The 27,229-nt window shown below is 43.4% G+C and overlaps 1 protein-coding gene across 1 annotated transcript; it reads right to left on the bottom strand.

The window, feature by feature from the left end:
- On the bottom strand, positions 1 to 27,229 carry chrna6 (cholinergic receptor, nicotinic, alpha 6). The gene is made up of 6 exons (XM_079811464.1): positions 27,023 to 27,229; positions 10,572 to 10,711; positions 9,278 to 9,322; positions 7,498 to 7,607; positions 6,272 to 7,328; positions 1 to 2,726 (listed from the first exon to the last, which is right to left on the bottom strand). Exons 1-6 carry the CDS (start codon positions 27,078 to 27,080, stop codon positions 2,601 to 2,603), a joined length of 1,536 nt encoding a protein of 511 aa, XP_079667590.1. The 5' UTR covers positions 27,081 to 27,229; the 3' UTR covers positions 1 to 2,600.

Genomic DNA, 27,229 nt, shown 5'->3' on the forward strand with positions numbered 1-27,229 from the left:
AGTGTGTACAACAAAAAGAACTTATTTTTATTTGAAATACATCAGTTAAAAAAATGTTTTACAAAAGTGTCAGAAGCTGACAAGTGGAAGTGGAAAAAATTGAAATGTTGATATTAAAGAGGGGATTATGTTTCTGATGGAGCAAGAGAGAGAGAGAGAGAGAGCATGAGTGTAAGAAAGGGAGGGAAAGCAGTCATTTTAATAGCCTGCACAGCACTAAAAACAGTTATGGATTTAGACATCATGGTCAATACATCTGCTTCAAATGAAAAAACTCTTCACCGTGCATAGGGATGAGACACACTGAGGATAAAAAAGGATTAATTAATCTCATTCTAAACAAATTATTTGGCATAAACGGGACCTGATTAGTCATTTTTATTCTGGAATGCAGCCATGCTACAACTCAAAGCTATTTAGAGATAACCCATATTCTTGACTAATTTCATCCCGTAATCACACGGCTCACTGTTCATCCTCTAAGATTTCACTGAACTAATCTACACAACACATTTCTTTGTGCTTAAACTGGATTTCCTCTATTCCCACTGGCAAGGAAAACACCACCACTGTCTGTTGCAGATTTTCCTGAGTGACTGTCGAGTAGTTGGTTGAGAGAAGACGGACATGTTGTTTGGTATAAAACACCACGTATTATGTGTGTGCAATCAGAAATTGTAAGTGGAACGTAATTGTGAGTAGTGGACACAGAACACCAATCAGTCTGATTAGTCTTCTTCTGGACATTACAGTGCTTCAATATGGAAGGTGATTAGAAAGGCAAAAAATCAGTCTTTAAAGGTCCCATGGCATGAAATTTTCATTTTATGAGGTATTTCAACATTAATATGAGTTCCCCTAGCCTGAATATTGTCCCCAAGTGGATAGAAATATTGATCTGTGTAAAACCGAGTTCTGGCTGTCTTTCTCTGCCTTTGAGAAAATGACCGGCCAGACTAGCAATCCTGAAGTCTCCTGTTTTGACGTCCACACAGGAACGGTTACCTCCCTTTCCTCCACCCAGAGAATCTGGCACGCCCATGCAAGCGCTATATTTGTCCTGGAGAGATCATGGCTTGTGAACGAGTGAATGCTGGCAGTTTCTCAGTGTTTGGATGTACAAATGAAAACAGAAGTCTTTTTTCAGTTTCTTCTGATCTGTGATCAGTGATTTCTTATGTGTAGCTAATTATTTATTATTCGTGCACACACTGCGGCTTCTCTCTCTCCCGACAGAATGGTGTTTTCGTGTTTTCTATCTTGTGAGTCAGTGTTTTTGTACGTCCTCGTCGTGTCTATCTGTTCTACAATGTGCATACAGTCATACAGACAGAGTTTCTGCTCAACATCGGCAGACTCACATCTCTTTAGAGATAAACCTCACGCACGCCGAGGCTCGGGCTGCACTGACCGGTTGGCCTTCAACATCCCCGACCCCCAGTACTGCATCTGGCCCACAGCGGAGGCACCAAACGCGGAGCGAGATTAAGCAGAAGAGGGGTAAGCGTGAGGGTATCCGGCTAGGCTAGCCAGCTATCCCCACAATAAACTGGATTACATTCGATTACTGCTGTTGTGTCTTTGTTTGCGCTGTGTACTCAATGCGCGTCACTGACGCTTTTCATATGATTGGAACATATCTAAAAATAATGCTATAATCAACACTTACTAACTCGTTTATCTCGTTGTAATGGTACATTGCATGTGTTACAAAGTTGGTAGAATAATGATGAAGACGGACTCGGCGTGACTGGGACTCGTGTTTATTCAGAACTCTCAGGTACAAACACAATAAACTCGCGCTGACAGACTGCGCTCTCACAACTCAGTAGTTACTATAAATAACTTTGTTAGCAATCGCTCCGTCTCCGTGATGTCCGGTTCGTGAACGAATCATTCTTTTGAATCGGTTCTTTTTAGTGAACCGAACCAGTTCACAAAATCGGACTGAATCGTTCTAAACGGTTCGCGTCTCGAATCAGCGCTGATCCATAATTTACTAAAGTTACTAACTTTCTGACATGAGTGACAGCCCCTCCGACTAGAAATAAACTAATAACCTGAAGTATATTCTAGTAACTACAACAGTTCACTGAACTGAGACATGCTGAGAACTGATGTGAAGTGAACTCAGGTCCATCCCTGGCAGCAGCTCGTGCGTCGTAGACCTCGTTAAACCACGCCCCCTCCGCTCATTTCAAATGCAAAGATGTCAGCCAATCACAACAGTGGCCGTTTTTACTGAAGTCTCACAGCAGACACGCCTCTTGAAACAGGGCATTCAGCCACAGGGCAAACAGCAGTATAGAAAAAATGCCTTTTATTTCTAAATTATGACATTTTATGATGTAAAAATCATACTAACAATATAAGTACACCTCAGGAAACATTATAAAATAATAGAAAAATGCCATGCCATGGGACCTTTAAGTCTTCAATGGATTAGTGGCAGGGAGAAAAACAGAACACCTGATTAGCTATCTTTCTTTGCGCAAGGACACCAGTAAATAGTTTTAATAGAGCTTTGTGGTAGTGACGGAACACAATTAAATATGGAGCATGTCATTGACTGTTGGTTAGAACAGGTGTTTCATAGTTAATTACGAGAAGAAGCCAATTAAAGGTTGTAGGAAAAGCCCCAGAGTTCCCAGCACACACACCAGCACAAAGACCCAAAGGAAGATGCGGTCAATCACCATGGCAACATACTTCCAATCATCCTCCACCTAAGAGAGAAAGGGCACACAATAAACAGAAAAGAAAGAAGAGATATGGAAGGTTAATAAATGAAAGAAAAGAGAGGTTAGAGGTAACAAGGAAAAAAAATGAGAGAAAGAAGAAAAATGAAAGCATGTGAAAGCAAGGTAAATGGAGGAGAAAATGGCAAAGTGACGATGAGAATGAGTGAAAAGCAGGTCTGCTGTCTGTCCAGAATGCTTTACTAACACTACACAGGGATAAGTTAAATTAGATTGTGCTGCTATACAGTAAGCTGTGCGAAACATTCTCCCTCCACATATTTAGGCACTGGACGCTTTGCAATGCTAATGTGATTCAGGAGTGAAGCTCTGAGCCAAGAGTGAAGATGAAGGATGAAGTGGTGAGACTTTCCATATCAAAGTGTGATGTCTCCGTTGAGGGATCTAAAGCACTTATTGTCAGTGAAGCACTCAGTAAACATTTCCACTGAGAGTAGCAGAGTCGTTTCTGTAAGCTTATGCTTGATGTCTGTGATGTATAACCTGTCTTTCTGAGGACATTACAATCAAAACATGGCATGATATTGAAATTTGAGTCAGACACTAAGTGGGCAACTTCTTTTTCAAATGGGCAATGAGGATCTTTATTATGCAGACATTATGATATCTGAATGGACAAGTGGATGGAACAATGGCACAGCATGCGTTGTCATGTGAGTAAAGGTACAGCTAAACATATCATTACTGTTCTCACAAGGTACAACACATTGACTATTGGAAATCACACTTGAAATGCATGCCTGAAAAGCCACTAAAACACAGTGACACAGGGTGGCTAGATCTACCTGGCAGGAATACAAATACTGCTGCGTACGTCATTCCCAACATTCATGGCTCTTCACCATAGCTATGGTAGAGTGGGGCTGCGATGTGTTGAACATCGTCCCCCTGCTTCTGAGAGAGTCATTATGTATTCATAGTTATATATAGTTGCTCTACGCTGTGCAATACATTGACTACAGGACAAATACTCACGCCCAATGAATCTAGCAAATATAGAACAGAAATAAATACGACAGTTTGGAAACAGCCATCCCACGAGTTGAATGACTGTGCAAACCCCCGGGCTGTTACATGCCGAGAGATAGCTTCCACAATTCAGTGAGAAAGAATGAGCCGGATTGGCAAGAGTTGATCTAACAATCGAAAAGGTCTTAGACATATAGTCGAATAGTTAGTCTGAGGCGCCTGACATTTCTCAAGGGGAACCCCACAGATTTCCATATGACATGCTGAGAGTTTGCTAGACTTTCAGAGTGAAGGGAAAGTAATAATAAAGACTATTTGCAGAGGCTTCACCACAATGAGCTCTAGAAACAACACTGAGCACACAACACTGACTTCAAAGCCCACGCTCTAGCTAGGAATGCTTGGGTGAGCAGAACTTTTGCAAATAGGAAACACTAAGGCTGTCCTACTAGAAGGTTAATGATGCCAGCATACCATGTTTTTGACAGAGAATAATGCATTAATGAACAGTCTTGGGCCACCGATGCATGGATGCATCTTTTCTGAGTGAAGCACACTGATCTGGTAAGGATAAAAACATAGGAAACCTTGCATTTTGCTCTATTCAAAGAGGCCTACATTGGTATAGGGCAGGGGTCGGCAAGTAAATTTGGCATCAGGCCAAAAAAACAACAATTTGCCACTAGATGGTGGGCCAGAACATAGTCAAGGGATAATTTAACAAATTAATTGATGAAAAATGCTACTAGAATTGCCTGTTGAGATACTGTTACAGTGTCTTTTGTAACTGGTAGTGAGCTGTTACTCTGTTAAAAAATTTGGTAAATTAATAAAGCAGTAGTGACACGCAACTTAAGTATAAGCCTAACTTATTAGGGGTTCAAGCACGAAGTGCGGAAACCCTATTGTAACTGTTAAATTTCCCACGATGCATCATTCTCCATCTAAAACTGATCAGGCAGACCAAACCGTAAGTCGTAGAGACTTGAAATTTGGCCAGATGGTAGTCCTCAATTTGGGGAGAGGTTGACAGAGTATCGCCTCAATCGGCCAGATGGTGGCTATAGCACAAAAATCAAAGAAAATTTTTTGACGATTTCTCATGAACCAATTGTTGTAGACTCACATGCTTTATATATTTGAAATCCTTGGGTCAAGCCGAAAAAACTGCGAGAATTTTTTTCTTTCATCATACATTTTCCGCCATCTTGGATTTTGTCCAAAACTATTGCTTACTAGTCCTAGGTTTTTTGCCCGATTTGAACCAAACCAGTGGCAAAATATTCTCTAATGTCTGATTATCAAAAGTTATTTAATGCTGAGGCCCCGCGTTATAAGCAAACGTTTCAATGGTTCACTGTTATCATACCACACATTTCATGATGGCTATTTTAGAGGCGTGTCTAGCGATCCCTTCCACAGACTCTTTTGAATGTCTTTCAGAACTTTTCAAATTAAAAGCTCTCAATTCATCCCAAAATAAACAAATTGCTGCAAAAACGTTCTCGTACTTTTTTCGAAGGCAAAATCACTAAAGAGAAATTGATTATGTTGTTGTTATAATCTCTCTGGTTCGCACCGCCCGCTCCAAGCGAAGCGCGAACCCGGGTCTTTCTACATGGGAGTCGGACGCTCTAACAAGGAGGCTAAAGTCTGCGACCTCTGATGTTAGTCATTGTTACAGTCATAGCAGTGAGATTTACCTGCACAGCTGTCACTAGCTGGCCTCCGTTACACTATCATGACAGATCTATTTCAGCACCAGCCGCTATCAAAATCTTGCTGTGGGTGTAGGCCAGATATTATTGCTGGCGGGCCAATTTTGGGCCGCCAGATGCTGACCACTGGGGTATCTATGTTCGCCCCTTAAAGTTGTCATTCTCATAACAAAGGTCCATCCCTGCTTTCGACAGAGGCCCTCCTTGACTTATGTAAGGCACAGTAGTTGTGTTTTCTGTTCTGATCAGAACATACTAACCATTCTGTATTAAATAAAAATGTATGAGGGATACAAAGACCACCAGTAATTCTAGGAAGTGTGGCTTGTGCAACTAGCCACACCCCTCTAACAGACACTACATGGTTCCCAATCCCAGCGTCTTTTGTTATTGCATTATAAAACAGAATCATGCCATCTGGAACTACTTGTGTAAAAAGAAGGGGATTACCTCCATGTGCCTATAGATGTCACTTCCACCATCCTGCGAGCAGAATATACACAGACGGCTAGACAAATTTAAAGAACTGAAAAGCTCAGACTAACAGAAAGCCTAATCTGACTACACCTATCATAGGTGCCATCAGCCAAAGCAGGCGCAAAAGTGTAGTTTGCTGCCCAGCTTACACTAATGCAACAGTTAAGAAACAAACCTATACTCTCTATTGAGGAAAAAAGCTTTATTGCAAATGGAGTCAAGTTACACGACAATTACTGGCTTGTTGGCAGGGGAATCAAATTTTGGCAGTGTGTTTATCCAAAGAGAACAATTCTTCATAGTCAATGTGTTGTACAGAGTGGATTGACTGAATAGGAACCTCTTTACCTCTTTGGCTTTGTTGCGGCTCCTCATGTTCTCAGCAATGTACTTCACACTCTCAATAGCCTGCTTGATCTCTGGTGACACCACAGAGAAAGCCACAACTGTGTTAATAGCCTGTGGACTCAACTGACGACTCACTTTCCCACAATCCCCCTCGGTTGCCTCTTTCAGTGGGTGACATGGGCATCCTCCTTTCTTTCCTTCTAATGCTGCTTTCCCTTCCCCAAATTCCAAAGAGTTCATTGCTCCCTGTTGGGATCCACTATTTTTCCTCTTCTTTCCCTCTCCTCGTCCCGCTCCAGCTCCAGACGAGCTCCCGATTTCTAGTACTCCTTTTCCAGAGGACTCTGATGGATCGAGAGGCCGGCGCATGAACATGATGCGGGGTAAAGCTCGGAGGAAGACGGTACGTACCCAGCTAGGCATAGTGTGGGTCATAGGGGTGCGATAGTGCACATTTAATACAAAGACGGTGATGACAATGGAGAGGGTGACAAAAATCATGGTGAAGAGAAGGTATTCACCTATCAGAGGAATCACAAGTGAGGTGGAGGGGATGGTTTCTGTAATGACAAGAAGGAACACAGTGAGAGAGAGGAGTACAGAGATGCACAATGTCACTTTCTCGCCACAGTCTGATGGAAGATAGAAGACGAGTACTGTCAGAAAGGAGATGAGGAGGCAGGGGATGATAAGGTTGATAGTGTAGAAGAGGGGCAGTCGGCGTATGTAAAAACTGTAGGTTATGTCTGGGTAGATCTCTTCACAGCAGTTGTACTTGATGTCATGCTTATAACCGGGTGCATCAATGATCTCCCACTCTCCACTCTCCCAAAAGTCTTTAAGGTTGACCTTTGAGCCGATGAGAACCAGGTCAATCTTGGCCTTGTCATATGTCCAGGAACCAAACTTCATTGAGCAGTTCTGATAGTCAAAGGGGAAGTAAGTAATGTCCATAGGGCAGGATGATTTGAAGATTGCAGGAGGGACCCAAGTGATGGTTCCATCATATTTCAAAAGAGCTTTGGTTTTGTCCTCCACCAAGAAGTCCCCAACAGCACTGTGAGGAAAAAAGTACATTTGAATGGTATGACCTCTGATGCATTTATACATTTAACCCTCAGACTCTTAGCTCTAATGACGCTCATTTGGCTCCAAAAGAAATTAAGAACCAGAAAATATCCCCCAAATGACTACATTTCTATGTTAAGTTGGAATACTTGACTCACTTGTTGTAAAGTACAATGTCAGGCCTCCAGATTTTATTTGATGGGACTCTGATGAACTCAATTCCATCAAACTCTGCTGGTAACCACTTCAGCTTGTAGTCATTCCATATCTATGACAAAATAACTCAAGTTCAAATCTGGCATTTACACTGGTCTGTGTACATCTTTCATCTAAGCCCTGTCATTAAAAGTCTTCAAAAATCTTTGAGCAGTTTTGTGCCTGCACATCTCTCAAGCTACAAGGGGAAAAACACTATTTTTGTTCAAGCAGGTATGTTGTCTATTACCGTTTATTATCAAATGTGTATACAGAGCTGTAAATGTGTATAGCGGTGTATTTGCAGAGCTGTGAATTTGTGCTCATTTTGTGTGCACATCGTGGCTGGTTGGTATGTCTGTGTAGCGATATCTTATTAAGACTGCTGATCTCTCTGTATTCAATGGTATCGAGATACTGCTATCAGGCAATGCACAGGCTTATTGTACAATACTAAAGAGTTTAACACAAGCACACACATTCTTCGGAAAAAAATGCAATAATCCAAAAATGCTAATTTAAACAGAAAGTTCAGCAGTCATGCAGGAGCATATTGTACTTACTACTGTAGCACCATATCTTAACATGTTCTGTATATGGTATCGGTGCTATATAGCATCTTAGTCAGTGGTGCTATATAGCAACTTAGCAAAAGAACCGCTGAAGAACCACTGAAGCACCAAAATTGGTGCTATACAGCACTTAAAAAGGTTCCTCTGTGATTACGAGCCAAGAACCAATTTTAGTGCCATAGAACCTTTTTTTTAGGGTGTATATATCCAACCAGACATTCCCAAAGAAACCCTATCACTAATAATGACTTTTTTTAACGTAGACAGTGTTAGCCTTATAATATGAGAGTCCAAAGGGACCGTCTGCAAAATTCAAAATCTGAAAAGTGTTACTACAAAAATATTACACATCAATGGTCTCCTACTGGTCATACTACAACACTTAGTTTGATAAAATGTGCGTTTGCATAATTTTTATGATTTTGTATTATGAAAAATATTCAGTTAACTTCACCGAAATGCACTGTACACTTCCAGCGGGACATTAAACTGGAAGTGTTTACACTCCCCAAACTCACAGCAGGTTTTGTGAGAGAACGCAAAAAAAAATTCCACCACCATGTCCCTTTAGGGGTTCCGTAATATTCATGAGTTCATATGATGCATGTATCTTTTCATACTTAGAGGGTGAAAAATAGGTTGACTATAATAATAAAGTTCTAAACTAAATTAACAAAGCTAATTTAAAAAATCTACGCTGACTGTGAAATTATTATTATTATTATTATTATTATTATTATTATTATTATTATTATTATTATTATTATTATTATTATTTCAGAACAGTAGTTTATTATTATTCTGCTGATTATTAAAAACAATGTGAATTGTTTGATCTAGTTATTTTTGCACATATATTACCATCTTTTTAACCTCTTTCTTTCCATTCGATTTGGAGATAACAACTGTGCTAAAGTAACTCTCAGTTTTCCATTATTTACTTCCACAATATCCTGCTTCTACCTACTCATCTGTTCCATGTATATATCTACTTATTCTTCTTTCCGTGCATTACTCAACACCACCCTATTGAATGTTTATGCTATACACATTTCCTTGTCACAGTACATTCTTACAGACAATGGCACAACAAGACATGAAGAAGATGAGATGCTTGTCTTGACAATAATATATGCACAAGGCCAAAATGCTGCACACATACATCACTTACATGTCTCAGCCAAAGGTTTGTTTCCATGATCTGATTGACTTCATCCTTTAGAGAGGAAGACACAGGCAGATACAGAAACAATCACAAAGAAGAAAGCCATCCTCTATTATTTAGAATGGAACATGTTCTAGCAATAAAATCAATACAGTTCTTGTCTAGTGGGAAAGAAAGATCTGACAAGGTCTTAGAAAAGGGGTTTGGAGGGCTAAAATGTAGAAGTTCTTTCATTAACCATTTCATCTTCTAGATTAAAATGCACACTGTATGCCATTCATCACAGTACCCTCAACAGTTATTATAGCTTCTGCATCTTAACTACAAAACATCTGCAAAAAAATGCTTGCTGAGCAATAATCCTTAATCCTGAGAGTGAGTATAATCTATAATCCAGGATTCTGTTCCCTAGAGTGGTGGGTTATGGCTTGTTAATCTCTCAGGTGTCTGTCTCTGTGAAGCAAGAATAAAGGTGTGATGATAATCGTGGCCGCTTTCCCCTGGTGAAGTGGAAATTTAATCCAGGAGTTTTAAGAGGCATGCTGATTTTGTATGACGCCAGGGAAAGCACAGAGTCTGCATTACTTCCTGTAACAGTGGGGCACAAAAGCTTTTAACTCAATTGCTCTTTCTGACCACAGTAAATGAAACAAAAAGCCCTCACAACAACTGAAAACAGCACAGAATTTCACTCACAGAAAGCCACCTGAAGAGAAGATAACCTTATATATCCTAGCAAAAAAACAACCTTGAGCTTTATTAAGAGGTCAAAGGTGCTTGAATTTGATTTTTGATTCTCTATTTTACACAAATAATTAATTAATTTGGACGAATCTGAATCTTGTTTGACAAAAATGTCTCAGCTTTGCTTGATTCTTTTTTTCATAATGCTTAACAATATGATGATTTGTAATGGATGTCTTAGAGGGTTCCTTCTTAAGATGCATACTAACTAAAGATGTCTAAAGTCTAATGTACATTATGAAAAAATGGATATTCGTATTAAGATTGGCTGAAGATACAATTATAAAATGTATGTTATTTAATTTATTAAATTATTGTTTTTAAAGTAAGTGAGTGTTCAATGATAGCGGACGTAATCTAAATGTAAAAATAGGCAATTCACAATTAAATATACAATACATACCAATATTGATAATAATTAAAAATAAAAAAATGTTAATACTAGCTAATAAACAATATATTATGTAGTGTTAGTAATACTGACCACAGGCCTAGACACATTATTAGTTCAGAGACATAGGTTAAATGTTTTGAGACCATGGACACTTTTTCTTACCACTTTAACAAGCTGTGAGATGGAGACCTCAAACTCCACAGTGACAGGGTCAGACACATTTTCCACTGGCCGAATGAACTGATTATACCTCCTGAATAAACGACGAAACAGCCTGTCTTCTCCTTTAGATGATAAACAATCTGCACAAACACGCACATACAGAGATAAACACACACATATTGTACAAGAACAGAAATCTACTTTAGCATGCATTGCACTGGGTGGAACCCAGGGACAGACTTCATTCATTATAGAGTGGATGGCGAAGTAGGCAATACAGAGAACGAGACGCATGCAGCATAACATTCGAAATAGGGAATGTAATCTGTTAATGTATTAGCAAAAGTGGTTGACTGATATTATTAAATTATATTATTTTTAATAAACAAAGGAAATCAAGAGAACACGGTCGATATCTTTAATTCAAGGAAAGCAAATGAGATTAAAGCCAAATTTATATGAATAATTTAAATGATCATTATTGTACAAAATATTTACTCAATTCACACACAAACACACACTATCTTCGCTATGTGGGGAATCTTCATAGACGTAATGGTTTTTATACTGTATATTCTGGCTCCATATAAACCTATCCATCACAGAAAACATTTCTGCATTTTTACATTAAAAAAAAAAACTAATTCTGTATTATTTATATGCTTGTTTCCTTCTCAATTTATGTATCCACAGTGACACGAGTCCCCACGAGTCTGTGTGCATTCGGGTTCAAGTCCACACTGGGATAGAAAAACATAAACACACACACACACTATCCCCAAATAATATTCTATCCCCCTACACTACCCCTAAATCTACCCATCACAGAAAACTTTCAGCATTTCTACTTTTTCATAAAACATCACTTATAAGGATTTATAAGCTGTTTTCCCAAAAAATGTCTACACAAGGACATGGATGTTGAATATTGTGGGAATGCAATGTTACATTTTGTCCCCGTGACATAGGGTTTACCAGGGCCACACACACACACACACACACACACACACACACACACACACACACACACACACACACACACACACACACACACACACACACACACACACTTAAGGCGGTTATGTTAAACACAGTTGTCTGCTATTGTCAGTAATCCAAAATGGGCTGATCATTTTGTACTTGTATAATATGCCTGTGAAAAATGTTGTTGTTTTTGTGTTTGACTGTCCCCTCACTCTATTTCTTTTTTTATATTGCCAATGTGTGTTTTTGTTATAATGTGTGAATGTGTTTACTCTGTTTGCTTTTAGCATATTCCTTAGGGTCAGAGCCAAAGTCCTACCAGACACTAAAAGTGCTCCAAATATAGCTCTCAAGGTTAGAGGTCATCATCAACTATCACCAAAGAGGCCAGGTGTAGTCATGTGGAAAATGGAACCACTTTAAAATAATGCAGTCTGATGGAGCTAAACAAGTCTGAAGGAACACAGGAAGAGTCAAGAACAGGGTAAGGTCACACTTAAATGTAGGTATTTACTTAAAATGGGATATACAATTTCACAACTTGTGAAAAATTGCTAGTTATGATTGTAACTTTGAACTTGTTTGCACCCTTTTTTCTTAGTCTAGACACAGTCTCGTAAGATGTTGATCGTAGTGCATTCGCATATGAGGTTTGCCTGTAATGATGCAAAAAGTGGCTTTCAAATTTTAAACAGAAGCAATTTTCAGAAGCTTATGTTTCTTTCGCCTCAACTTTTTCCTTTTCTATTGAAAGATGATATATAAATAATACTTAAATAATTATAGTTGAACGATTAATAAAAAAAGGAACTATATCTCGAATGATAATATATGATAAAATATAATAATAATATTATAAATATAATGGAATAGGACTGAATGCAGTGAACCTTATAGAAAAGCCAAATGCTGTGAACTTTAAACACCCAAACACACACATGGACACTTAGAGATTTCAGTGCTGCTGTCTCGTGTGTATGGCTCTTGTTTTACTTTTCTCTTCTAATTACTTCAACTAGTTAACTCTCCAATGGCACCCTCTGTTAATGGGGTTAGCCAAGGATAGCAAGGCCTTGCTTCCATTAATTAAAAGGACTTAACCCTCACTGAAATGAATAAGATATAAAGCGGAGTTTAGAGTTAGTTTTCTGGACCCCATCAAGCTTAAGATAACCCTTTTAAATTAAAGTAGAGCAGTGTCCGCATGGACCATAAAGTCTCTTAAAGCTGAACTCTTATGCAGACCCTGGTGGGAAACTTAAAAGGATAGTTCACCAATAAATTAAAATGCTGTCATGATTTCCTTACCCTCATGCTGTTCCAAACCTGTATGACTTTTTTTCTTCTGAAGAACACAAAAGAGAAGATATTGCTAAGAAGGTTGGCAAGCAAACAGTGGTTACCATTGACTTCCATTGTATTGACAACATTATTTTTCTCAAATATCTCCTTTTTTGTTCCAAAAAGAAAGTCATACTGGTTTGGAAAAAAATAGCTTTTAGGTGAACTATCTCTTTAAGAATGTTCACTCTTTATACCATTGTCCAGTGCTCTTGGTGAATTTGAAGGATTCTGAGCATTTACTAAAATCATGAAATTATTTGCCAGTTGATAATATCTTGTATAAATGCTACCAGTTAAATATAAATACAGTATAACAGGAGGAATCCATATTTTATGTCCAAGAGACTATTTACAAAATCTGGAAATTATAGCAAATGTATTCCATCTCAGAGCCCAATTCACATAAAAATGTAAGAATGGAGCAGAAATGACATACATTTTCATAATTGCAAGAAAGCCATCAGTGGCCACAATGAGGATGGAGGCTGATCAAAAATAGCTACGGTACTTACGTTAAAATTACAGTTCATAACAGTTAAGCCCAACACATTTGACTTGGTCCACTGGATTCATCACTGAAGCCCATTAAAATTGCAATTACATAGAAAAAAGCCACAGGTATGAGTCACCATGGAATTTATTCCCTCTTTTTTTCAGAAAAAAAAAAAACAATTCCTGACATTGTCTGTGATCAGTGTGTGCACTTCCACCATCCACTAACAGAGATTCCCATTCAGTCGGTCACGTTCGACGTACGTCGGACGTACCGACGAATTGGGATCACTTCTGGGAGCCCCTATCAGCTTCGAGCTATCTAGAACCGGCCAATGAACAATTGGCGTGCGAGATTTGCATCTCGCGCTCCGCCCCGCGCCGCGGGTATAAACAGGAAGCGAGAGCGAATGCACGCTGTCATTCACTTCGGAGCCACACAGGCGTATGAAGGACTCACTCTCTTCATTCAAGACGAGTATTTTTCGCTGCTATCAGCAAGACTGTCTACAGACACCGGAAAGCCAGAGGAGGACGCGTGTTGGAGAAACGGCACCTTTCAGTGGGATCGCGCTGAACTCATCGAGCTGCCTCTGAGTGCAGAAAAACTGCTGTTATCACAGCAACCTGTTGGTCTGGGTAGAGCGTTTTCCTGCTGAGTACAGGCACGGGCTGCACTAACAATCCCGTGCGCTGTCGCGTTTCCCCCTGAGTGCTTCAGCACAGAGCGTTTTCCTCACAAAAGAGCTTCACGGGTGACGTGCCGTCTTTTTCAAGATGTCTTACCACTCGTGCGTTTCTGGATGCGGTTGTTTCCTGTCCTGACGGCCACGATCCATCTCGCATAAACATGTTGAGACTGTGTCGTGGGTGATCCATGTTCTCCCAGGGGAACGGGATCACGTCGACGCGCTGGTCATCTCACCTTCCGCGTGAGGGTTTGAGTGTTCAGCGCGCCGTGTGCCGTCTGGCTGCCGGGTGACAGCGCGGGTTGCCACGGCAACTCTGCGCGCGTCACTCGGCGCCTCCGATGCGCGGTCGAGACTATGATGCCTCAAACGGGGTTGAGTCCCTTCGCTTGTACCCCGATCTAGTCTCTTTTCTGGTGCACCAGAGGGGGGACTATTTTGGCTGATAAGCCTGGGTGGCCTGAGGATTACAGTGAGGCTTCCCCGCCGCGTACATCTCTGTGGGCCCCTCACTCCTCTATCGCATCGCAAGCATGTTGAGACTGTGTTCGTGGGTGGTCTATGCTCTCTCACGAGAGCATGGCCACGTCGGCGCGCTGTTCGTCTTGCCTTTTTCATAAGGGCTTGAGTGTTCAGCGCGCCGTGTGCCGTCTCACGGCCACGCCCACTGTCTCACGTGTCTGCTGGTAGCTTACAGGTGGGATTGCTGGTCCTTGAAAGGGGACCTAGCATTTCATTTGGGGCTCTAGCAGAGGACAGATGTCAATCGCTGCATCGGAGAGAGGGCTGTTATGTGTTGAAAATGAAGATGATGCTGAGATTCCCACCGTAATAGTGGGCGCTCGTGCTGAATCAGATTCATACTTGACAGCCATGCTTTCCCGGATGGCTGAGGCATAGTGCAACGCGTAAATCGCCTTGCCTGCCCCTTGCCTTTTTTCGGATGTGCATTGGAAGGCTTTGGCATTGTGGAACTATTGGTGCCAAAATATGGAACACCAATAGGGCCATAATCTGTATAAAGTTTTCCTCTCTCTCACTACCCTCATCGGTGGGGTGGCAGTGCCACTGGCAGGCCACCTCCGCCCTGCTTAGTGCACAAGGGTAGTTCTGAGCTGAGGTTGAGCTGCGCACAACGCTGGCCCTTGGCTAGACGATGTCCACCCTGGTCCAGAAGCACAATTGACCCGGATTTGGTCTGGAACTGTTCTTCCCCGGAGGAGGGCCGGGTGGAAAACCATTAGTAATTCTGTTCCGCCACTGATGTTAAAAACAGCCAGTGGTACCAAAAAAAAAAAGAAAAAAAGAGCAGTTCCAATACCTCTGGGTCTCAGGAGTTCAGGAATGGCAGCGTGTGACGCTACAGAGCCTCGCCGCTTTCATTCCCCTCCCCACAAGAGGGCGAGAATGGCAGTGTGTGTGACGCTACAAAGCCTCGCCACTCTCATTCCCCTCTTCTCAGCGGTGCGTGGACAACAGTGCGTGACGCTATGCCTCGCCACTCTTGTTCCCCGCTGAGGAAGGAGGTGAGGCAGACCGTGTGCAACGCCACAAAGCCTTGCCACGCTCAGCCCCTCCTTCATTTGGGAGCGCGCTTGGCGGTGGTCGACGCTCCCATGCCTCGCCACCCTCAGACGCCTCTCCCTTCGCCAGCAGGGGGCGCCGGCTGTGGGAACGCACTCAAGCGGCCTCCCCACACTCGCACGCCCCCTCCGCGGACGCAGGTAAGTGTTGCACAGCACACTCAGATCCCACTTCGGGCCGCTCCATGCCGTCCGAGTCGGATCCCTGCATTCCGCGTCGCTGCCCCGCTGCGGGTACGTCTGTGGTTAATCCCCTTGCTCGGTGTCTGGAAGCCTGGCTAGAGCTTCCCAGCCCGTCTCGGGGCCGTACCATCAGACTCGGCTATGCGATTCAGTTCGCCAGGCGTCCCCCTAAGTTTGGGGGCGTTCACTTTCCAGTAGCGAAGGAGAACGCCCCCGTGCTCCGGGCGGAGATCGCAGTCCTACTGGCGAAGGACGCGATGGAGCCGGTCCCTCCAGCCGATATGAGGTCCGGGTTCTACAGCCCGTACTTCATTGTACCCAAGAAAGGCGGCGGGTTATGGCCGGTCTTGGACCTGCGGTTCTTGAACCGGTCCCTTCACAGGCTGCCGTTCAGAATGCTAACGCAGAAGCACATCTTCAGGTGCGTCCGTCCCCAAGATTGGTTTGCAGCGATCGACCTGAAGGACGCGTACTTTCATTCTCGTTTCCCCTCGACCGGCCCTTTCTGCGCTTCGCGTTCGAGGGACGGGTATGTCAGTACCGCGTCTTACCCTTCGGCCTGTCCCTCTCGCCCCGCGTCTTTACGAAGGTTGCGGAGGCGGCCATTGCTCCCATGAGAGAGCATGGTGTTCGCATCCTCAACTACCTCGACGACTGGCTGATTCTTGCCCAGTCGCGAGAGCAGTTGTGCGAACACAGGGACAAGGTGCTCAGTCACCTCAGCCAGTTGGGACTTCGGGTCAACTGGGAGAAGAGCAAACTCTGCCCCACGCAGAGGATCTCTTTTCTCGGTATGGAGATAGACTCGGTCGCCATGACTGCGCGCCTCACCGAGGAGCGCGTCCAGTCGGTGTTGAACTGCCTGAATTCGTTCAAAGGCAGGACAGCGGTTCCACTGAAACATTTTCAGAGGCTCCTGGGGCATATGGCATCCGCAGCTGCAGTAACGCCGCTCGGATTGCTTCATATGAGACCGCTTCAACGCTGGCTACTCGATCGAGTCCCGAGATGGGCGTGGCACAGCGGTTCCCTCCGCGTCCAAGTGACTCCGAGGTGCCGCCAAACCTTCGGCCCGTGGTCGGACCCCTTGTTTCTCCAGGCGGGAATCCCCCTAGAACAAGTGTCCAGGCACTCCGTTGTCTCCACGGATGCCTCATCCACGGGTTGGGGTGCCACGTACAACGGGCTTGCAGCTTCGGGCCTGTGGACGGGGCCTCAGCTGCAATGGCATATCAATTGCCTCGAGTTGTTAGCAGTTCGTCTTGCACTCAGCCGCTTCAAAGTGCCGCTCAGAGGCAAGCGCGTTCTGGTCCGGACGGACAACACTGCGGCCATAGCGTACATCAACAAACAGGGTGGTCTACGCTCCCGTCGCATGTCGCAACTCGCCCGCCATCTCCTCTTATGGAGTCAGAAGCATCTGAGGTCGCTTCGTGCTATTCACATTCCGGGCCTGCTCAATCGTGCGGCCGACGAGCTGTCACGTCAGCAGGTACTTCCGCGAGAATGGCGACTCCATCCCCAGGCGGTCCAGCTAATCTGGAGTCGTTTCGGGGCCGCACAGGTAGACCTGTTTGCCTCCCCAGAGACGACCCACTGTCAGTGGTTTTATTCCTTGACCGAGGGGACCCTCTGGTCGGATGCCCTGGCCCACAGCTGGCCCCGGGAAGAACGCAAGTATGCGTTTCCCCCAGTGAGCCTTCTTGCGCAGACACTGTGCAAAGTCAGGGAGGACGAGGAGCAGGTCCTGTTGGTCGCTCCGTATTGGCCCAACCGGTCTTGGTTCCTGGAACTAGTGCTCCTTGCGACAGCACCTCCCTGGCCCATTCCTCTGAGGCAGGACCTCCTGACTCAGAGACGGGGCACCCTGGCACCCGCGTCCAGACCTCTGGAAACTCCATGTCTGGTCCCTGGACGGGACGCGGAGGTTCTAGGTGACCTACCGCAAGCGGTAGTTGACACCATCACTTCCGCTAGAGCCCGCTCTACGAGGCGCCTCTATGCGTTGAAGTGGAACCTGTTCGTCGATTGGTGCTCTTCTCGCCGAGAAGACCCCCGAAGATGTTCGATCGCATCTGTGCTTACCTTTCTACAGGATGGGTTGGAGCGAAGGCTGTCTCCCTCCACCCTCAAGGTCTATGTCGCCGCTATCGCCGCTAATCATGAGCTCGTAGATGGGAAATCTCTAGGTAAGCACGATCTGATCGTCAGGTTCCTTAGGGGAGCGAGGAGATTAAATCCGCCTCGTCCTCCCTCTATACCCTCTTGGGACTTAGCTCTGGTGCTTACTGCACTACAGAGAGAACCCTTTTGAGCCTCTGCAGTCAGCTGAGTTAAAAATCCTGTCGTTAAAGACTATACTCCTGATTGCGTTGGCCTCCATCAAGAGGGTAGGGGACCTGCAGGCATTTTCGGTCGACGAATCGTGCCTGGAATTCGGGCCCGGTAACTCTCATGTGATCATGAGACCCCGGCCTGGATACGTACCCAAGGTTCCCGCTACTCCCTTCCGGGACCAAGTGGTGAGCCTGCAAGCGCTGCCTTCGGAGGAGGCAGACCCAGCCCTAGCTTTTCTCTGTCCCGTCCGTGCTCTCCGGACTTACGTGGACAGAACGCAAAGCTTCAGGACCTCAGAGCAGCTCTTCGTCTGTTACGGAGGACAGCAGAAGGGAAAGGCTGTCTCCAAGCAGAGGATGGCCCACTGGATAGTGGATGCCATCGTCTTGGCTTATCAGTCCCAAGACGTGCCCTGCCCGCTCGGGTTAAGAGCCCACTCCACTAGGGGTGTTGCCTCTTCCTGGGCGCTGGCTCGTGGCGCCTCGCTGACAGATATTGTAGAGCTGCGGGCTGGGCGACACCTAACACGTTCGCTAGATTCTATAGCCTCCGTGTAGAGCCGGTTTCTTCCTGTGTGCTCACTTCCCATAGTCAGTAACACCGAAGTGCCCGTTCTAGTGTCGGCTTGCTGCGCCATTCCCTCCCCTATGGTAGACGGATGCGTGCGCTTATTCTGCTCCAGTCGAGTTCCCCGGATCGGCGAACCCTGTTGAGTCCTCCGCAACCCGCGGCAGTCAGACGTGGCGGAGCGTTCGACGCCAGGTCTAACACTCGTATGCATTAGTGGAACTTGTGTTAGGCTGGGTTCCGTATGTAGTGACCCCCACGGCGGTCCCATATGTGTATTCTTCCACGGTACGGCTCCCTACGGCGAGCCCGTGTCTTTCCCTCGGCAGAGTTCCTCTGCCGTCCCAGGTACGTGTTGTTCCCCCTCCACGAATTGGCCGGGGCCACCCCTGGGACTTCCGTATGTTGTGCTGCCCACGGCCAGCCCATACGTGTATTCTCCACATGTTAACTCCCTCTGGGCATGATGTGGCTTCCGCAGCTGCCTTCACAGGCACGCTTTCCCAGCGTTATCCAATACAGTCAGCTGAGTGGGTCTTGCGGAACAGCAGCTTTGACTCTCCCTGCGTGAACCTACCCGCCCGCATCAGATCGGGGTCTGTGGGGCTCATCGCTGGGCGCTGGAAGTGGTAGTAACTATGGCGTTTTCCATAGGGGATCCCAATTCGTCGGTACGTCCGACGTACGTCGAACGTGACCGACTGAATGGGAACGTCTCGGTTACGTATGGTAACCCTCGTTCCCTGAAGGAGGGAACGGAGACGTACGTCCCGTCGCCACAGTTGCTGTACCATCACTGCAGGTCGAGCCACTACGTGTGGCTCCTCAGTGAAAAACAGCGTGCATTCGCTCTCGCTTCCTGTTTATACCCGCGGCGCGGGGCGGAGCGCGAGATGCAAATCTCGCACGCCAATTGTTCATTGGCCGGTTCTAGATAGCTCGAAGCTGATAGGGGCTCCCAGAAGTGATCCCAATTCGTCGGTACGTCCGACGTACGTCTCCGTTCCCTCCTTCAGGGAACGAGGGTTACCATACGTAACCGAGACGTTTTATATATTGGAATTTTTTTGTTTTGTTACATTTGTATTCATTGAGCACAGGCAGTGAAGTGCACAGGGAGGGCCAGGGGAGCTTGAGCCCCTGCCTCTTTAATCGTGAAAGTGAAAGCGCCCTTTTCAGTTGTAACGCGGTGCAACCAGAACCTCCTATCCATCCGTAAATAAAATGTCAAAAAAAAATTACATAGAAAGATAGATTTTTTAGAGACTTTTAAAAAAACTTGGCAATAATGGCTGTTTGGTCAAAATTATGGTATGATCAAAATGACCCTTAAGCCATTTTTGAGCAAACACATGCCTTTCAATATATCTTGAATATCATAAAAATGCTAAAAAAATAAAATAAAAATAAAAAGATGAGTTTAACTATATCGTCAAACCAAAATACATTAATTTTCCAGAAACTGGTTTGATGGAGATCAAAGAAACACACAAGCAGTGGTAATGAGGATTGTTCAATCGGTTGGAAGGACTAAAGAGTCATCTGTGATCATATAAAGTCATGTCACTCGTGAACTGATGCTGAGCACATATGTCCTCATTTAGAAGTAATGAGTGAGAGAACGCGAAAGAGTGAAACACTCCTCTTTGCTCTTTCTCTCAAAGTGGATAGGACACTAAGTGTGTTTCTCTGTCAGTGGAAGAAAAGCATTACAGATAGAATCAGACAGGTGAGCTGTCCTTGCTGCCCAGAGGCTTGAGCCTGCAGCTGCACACACATGCCTGTTCCCCACAGCAGACTGTGTGTTTCTGTACGTGTGTGTGAGGTGCTGTCAGGACATGCGTCACTATCTGTGGTGCATGTGTGTGTCTGTGCAGCTTCTATCCGGAACAAAGAATATGTGAGTTTGTGACTAACGCAGGAGGAATGATACTAGGTGACCTTGAAATCTTCACATCTTCACTTCATCCATTCTTTAAAAAGTGAAATTTTCTGCTGGTCTCAAGAGGAACTTGGAGCGATCATCTTCTATTATAATTTCTTCTTCTCTCAGTTCACCCTACATATGAATTGAAGCGTTACCTCTGATCACACTGAAACATATCAAATTGTGCAAGTGCAGGGTCCTGGGGCTTCAAGACCCTTGACATCATATATAAACCAGCCTCAGGAAGGCAGAAGAAACAGAGGTGGCAAAGCTGGGATGAGAAAGAAAGAAAAAGAATGGGAAACATTCAAAATGCCTTTACACCCATCTTTGAGGTGAGGAGAGGCATTTTCACTTTTCTTTTGTTTACTTTCTTTTGCCTTTTTCTCCTCGTTTGGAGCAGAGGGGTTTACCTCCCACAATCTCTCTCTCTGCTGGAACCTCATTGATTTCTCTCCTCAGTACAAAACACAGATGTGAAGCTATACAAAAAAAGAGAGTTTGAGTGGATAAAAGAGCAATCCTCCACAGAGGATGTTCATCCTCAGAGATCTGGGAATCTAACATTGGATATAAAACTACAATAAATAATTTTTCCAATATATGTGCTCTGTTAGCAGACAATGACAAATAAAATGAAAAGATCACAAAAATACTTTCATATTTGTTTAATATTTTGCATAATTCATTAATATGGCTGGCAAAAGAGGCATCAAGTACCTCTAGAATACCTATTTCTTTTATTACAGACAGGTAAAAAAAAAAAAAAAAAAAGATTAAAAAACTAAGCAATACTTTTTTTCAGATCGCTGGAGTGAACTGTAGTGACCATGGATTAAAGCAGTAGTTCTCAATCAGGGGGGCGTGACCCTTCAAATTATTCAAATTAAGACAAAACAAGCATTAAAATAAGCTAAAACAACTAAAAGATATATTTCTTTTTTTATTCTACATTTAAACATTTATACTTGATTAACTCTACATAACTATACATCAGAGGTTGCGTTAGACTTCCACATTGTCCGTCATTTTAATTTTAATTATTACCCGTCATTTTAATTTTCATATTTTAATGATAATTAGCCCTTTAATAGGCCCTGTTTTTGTTCATATTTTTATTTTTATTCACAAACTTACAGGACAAGCATATAGGCTAGATGATGCATTTATGTATTTATGAAGCGAAAGTTGAACAGAGACTATAGTTCACTTTTCAGTTTTCATCATGAATGTTTGTCCAATAAATTGCAATAAGCTTTGTGCTTTGTTACTTTTGATATGAAAAAAAGTCTCAGCTTTCAAATTCTGTCCATTTTATCACAAAATTCAAACAATAAATCCACACAAAATTCAAACAATAAATAAAGAGTTTTGGCGCTCTTTCATGTCAATCAAGAGATCACGATAGCGCCTCAGAGCGTGAATGAATGCAATCATCCCTTCCTCTTTACTACGTTACAGAACTAAATAAACATGAATGAACATCAGAAAATATGTTGAAAGATACAGTCCAACTTACCGAAATCTGTCTCATATAATCACTCAATCAGGGTTTCCACTGCAGAAAGACTTCAATAAAACAATAAATAATGTCAAGTAACCCAGAAAAGCCATTCGTTGACCATTAACTTGATAGTCAGAAAGAGCGCATTCGCAACCAAGTGGACAGGGGTGAGAATTACAGTTACACGTTACAATAGATCACCCTCAGTGTAATCTGTCAAAATGACAGACGGCATTCAGATTTTTTCTGTTAATGATGAACATTTGTCGATTAACGCAACCTCTGCTATACATATATGTATATATTTTTTTAATTGACAAACTTCTTGGGGTACAAATGTAACCTTGGTTCCCTGAGGAGGGGAACTAGACACTTTTAAACCTATAAAAACACTCACTTTCGAGACCCGAGCCAAACCGTCAGAAAAATATTCTATCATCCATAAAAAACATAAAAATATAATCGGTCCAGCCCCAGGGCCTGATGTTGAATGTTACATAAGCACCCTCACCTAACTAGGAGGCGAGGGTGGTTGAAGGGCGCAGGCGAAAAAAGAGAGGGCATATTGTTATGACCCTCAGAGTGGAGGAGAGGTTATCTGCCTCTACCAGATCCAGGATGCTGTTCATGTCTATACTGGATCACATCCCTCAGGGCTTGCTTCTTTTTCCTTGACTCTCCCCTCCTCCGTGACCTGCTCCTCGGTGGAGGAGGGGCACAGGCAACACTGGCCTTCTGGCCCTGTCTTCGGTCCTCAGACCGAGATGGGCCAAGATCCCTGTTGGTTTGGGCGTGGACTCAGCCGAGCATGGTGTATAGGTTTTAAATGCACCCGAAATGAACTTGCTCGGAAGGCGAAACCGATGCATCGAGAAGAAAGCCCTTCTCTTTCTCCCTAATGCTGGCCAGGTTCACCCACAGGTTCCTCTCCGTAGTCACCATTGCCACCATCGAAAATAGTGGCAGCGGTCTGTTTGGCAGCCTGCAGCTCAGCGACCGACTCAGGGGAAAACCCTGGTCCAAGTCTTTCAGCAAATCAGCCTGGTAAGCCTGAAGTACTGCCATGTTGAAGTGCAGACCCAGCCTGACCCGCTGCCGCGTATGCCCTGCCATTCAAGCGAGATGTTGTCTTAAGGGGCTTGGATAGCAGGGCAGGAGCTTTCAAAGTCGATCTTTGCCCTAACTAGAGATAGCTTGCGAACCCCTCCTCATTTGCATAATTCGCATGCTGATGTTGATGGATGTGGGGACTTTTCCATGCCTTCTCTGTCTCAGTATGGAGATCAGGAAGGAATGGAAGACTCACTGGAGCTGGGTGGTTATGTCCATATAAACCACTCATCTAATCTCCCACGAGCGGTCTCTTCCTTCTCGCACTTCCATGGCAGGTCTGGCTGTATCGCATTCCATAACCTCCAATAGCTCAACATCACTAGTATTGATGTCCTAGGCTGACGCCGGCCAATACAAATGTCGCGTTTAAATTTGCTTCAGACACGGTCACGCTGAGGCGTTCCCCGTTAGCATCCTAGGACGTAATGCGTGTTCCCATTCGAAAGGGAACCAGGGTTCTCACTGCCTTGGATATATGAGGTACTGTAGTTTTTCAAACTTTTTTTTTCTTCTTCAAAATTTTCTAGAATTTTCTATAGTCATGTAAATTAATAGAAAAGCATGACTCTTTGGCCATTTTTTATAATGAATATACATTTTTCTAGTTATATACCAAACTCTGATCAGGTAGAAATAAGGTCTTTGAATATTGTTGTGGACAATGGTGGGCCTCAGAGTCAAATTGTCACCTACAGCCTGGTATTAGAATACACAAACAAGGATTCTTCAAAAACACTACGATAGTAAGGAGGGAAGGAGGTACTCAGTGGAGCCAAAGGGATGGAGGGCTGAGGCACAGCCAGTAGCCCGGAAGTCCACTGCAGAACCAGGATGATAAGTGACCAAGGTGGGGTAGGAGGGAGCTCACTGAAGCCCAAGCAATATCAGACCACGGTGAAACTAAGGGAAGCACAGAGCCAAAAAAAGGGGATGGTCCCACAGACCAAAGTGGAGTCATGGGCCTGGAGGTCAAGCCAGGGGATCTGTCTCGTAGAGCTTGACTGGTGGAGAAGAGACCTTAGGTGGAGCTGGAGAGGTGGTGGGAATCTGTGGTGGGGTGGAGGCGTGGCGAGGATCTGCACTAGACGGGGACAGAGGACATATCATCCTGGAGTGGATATTGGGGAGGGGACAAGAGTAGGAAGTTACTCCACTGGGAAGTTAGTGAGCCAGCGCTCATGGATTGCCAACATAGTGCAGACTCCATGATAGACCTGGTGGTGGGTTCTGGCCTCGAGATGGAGAAGGCTTTCGGCTCTAGTTCTGTGGCAGGCTTGTGCATCGAGGTCAGGTCTACGGCAGAATATCTCTCGTGCCCTCAGGGACAACTCAGACAGTGAAGGAGGTTCCGAACAACCACAAGGTATAGTCCACAAACTCAGTGAAAGGACAGTGATCGCCCCCCATCAGCATCATATGGCCAAGGATATTGTCCATCCCGCTCCAGAAGAGCTGTTTCAAAGTATCATCGTCCCAGTGCGTCCTGTTCTAGAGCTGCAGAAAGCCCTCCACATATTCTTCTAACATCGGGCCGTTCTAAAGGTAACAGTCCTCAGTATTGGTTTTGGTCAGTTCTGATGTCACATACAGCGCGATATTAGTAAGATGCAAGATGCAGAATATACTATCAAGAATACGTAAATCAACACTAGGAGAATTCACAGAGCATAACAACCACATGACACCAAGACAAGGACTGACAATGAGCTGAACAGAACAGGGAGTATACAGTATACAAGGGAACATAATCATTAACTAATGTGTAACCCAAATAGGATGTGTAAAATATAAATGTAATGTAAATTCATTTGTTGCTCTTTAAAAAATAAGGCCTGAGAATGCGTCACTTTAGCGGAAATGACTGTAGTGCAGTCCTGTTTCTATATTTAGTTTCTATGTTTAGAAACATAGTATGCATAATTATAAGATTTATTGTATATTTCAGCATTTATATTTTGTATAAATGAAGCAATGGGAACAATATGGATATACTGTATAACGTGCATGTGTGTGCATGTAGTGATAAGAAAGTTTAATAAACATTCAGTGTTTCTTCAGTCCTTTAAACACCTCAGTTACTCAGATCATGATTTACTAGAGTACATTATTTTACAAGTTCATATTGTAAGTTAAAAAATTTTTTTTTGCTTATACCTACAAATATCCATTGGCTTACTTTGCAAAACGATTTGCATTGATCTAGTCTGACTCTGCAACATGTAATAAAAGAATATCATAAAATAAAAATATTAATTTATGACAATAAGTGGATGAATTCATGACTATTCCACAGAAAATCTTGTAACCATTCCAGCATGGAGGGAATGCTTGCAGTGAGAATGACATAGGCTACAGCTGGAGTTGAACATAAGTTCATCCTCAGACAGCTCTTATCTTCTAAGCCAAGAATTTAGCGATGTGAAAACTCAACAGAATGAATGCAGTATGTGTCCTCTGAGTGTTTGCCTGTTTCTAAGTTTATCCCCTCAGTGTGTGACTCACTCTTGTCTTGAGTGACATGGATTCAGTGAGAAAAACAGAAGCCTCTTGTTTCTTATTTACAAGTAGATCCAGACATACCTAAACCAAACAAGATGCGAGGGAAACTAACAGCAGACACTTAATCCAGTGACAAACTGATGAACACGACCATACGTGGACATGTTGCAAACTTTAGGTAAACAGCTTTCTCTGAGTCGAGAAGATCTTAAATATTTCAAAGCTCTGACGCACATGCGGATGCTGACGAAAGTGAAAAAACGAACTGATTAACCCGCATTTCATTACAACAACGCCAATGGGCTCACCTACCGGTTTCATTCTGCCGATAAAAGGCTTTAAAGCGATTAAACAAAATTGTGCTATCGTTGTTGTCTAAAATAGCCGTGGGATTCCCCGCAGTTAGTGTGCGACGAATATGCGCCCGAAACTCCGCGTTCCGCGCGCACGCCAACAGCGTGAAGAATGGATTTGACTATATTAAAATGTTACGCTTTGGCACAAATCTTTAAGATCATTATCAAAACCAAATACCTAACCTTTGGACAAATACGAAGTGAGTACCACTGAGAAGCTGATTACTAATTCAAATGCTCAAAGGACTTAGCTATGTTTTTTTTTTTTTTTTTTTTGCATTAACGAAACCATGAAAGGGATTATTTAGCCTACCCAAAAATTCTGTCATATCTTTTTGACTTTGTATTTCTTCCGTGGAATAAAAAAGGGGGTGTTAGGCAAAATATTAGGCTAATGACTAGAAGCGAGCATATTCACTTTCTTTGCATCTTATTCCACACAATGAAAGTAAATGATGACTGACCCCTTTTTTTTTCCACGGAAGAAAGTCAGTCATACAGGTTTAGAAAAAAAACACGAGGTTAAATGGTGCAAGATTTTTTCTTTTATTTTGGGCGAACCATTCTTTAAATATATATATATATATATATATATATATATATATATATATATATATATATATATATATATATATATATATATATATATATATATATATACATCATGGGAACTGAGAAAATGTCCTTAAATAAACTTGGTGAGACAGTAGGCTAGAACATGCTTGTTTACTAGTTCACGAGTGACAGCATAAAGGCTATAATACTTTTTTTCGCTTTATCACAATACCATGAGGTAAATGGCCACAAAAGAAGCAGAGCAAGTATACTTTTCAAAGTTATTGTATTCATAAAATGTATGAATAAACTACCTACCTTGAGTAATCAGGGCAATTAAAAGAAAAAACAAAGTCACTCTCCCCGCAGAATTCATCGAGCTTCGCAGTTATAGGGAGTCCGTCTCCCTTTCCAAAAGAAAGCAACAAATTCGTGAATGAATCGAGAAGGAACAAACTGTAGAAAGGATGTTTGCGGATCCCGGTTGTGTGGCTGTGTTGTGCTTTTCGTGAGCAGAAAGCGCGT

Source organism: Gobio gobio, assembly GCF_949357685.1.
Source record: "Gobio gobio genome assembly, chromosome: 3".
Classification (NCBI taxonomy): Eukaryota; Metazoa; Chordata; class Actinopteri; order Cypriniformes; family Gobionidae; genus Gobio; species Gobio gobio.

What these genes read in the sequence shown, in the direction of transcription:
- chrna6 (XM_079811464.1), bottom strand. Translation starts at nt 27,080, where the DNA reads ATGAATTCTGCGGGGAGAGTGACTTTGTTTTTTCTTTTAATTGCCCTG. An exon ending in TCTCACAGCTTGTTAAAGTG is followed by an intron (nt 9,323 to 10,571) that starts GTAAGAAAAAGT and finishes TCCTCTCTAAAG; the next exon opens with GATGAAGTCAATCAGATCAT. An exon ending in GCCGCAACAAAGCCAAAGAG is followed by an intron (nt 2,727 to 6,271) that starts GTAAAGAGGTTC and finishes TTTCTCTCTTAG; the next exon opens with GTGGAGGATGATTGGAAGTA.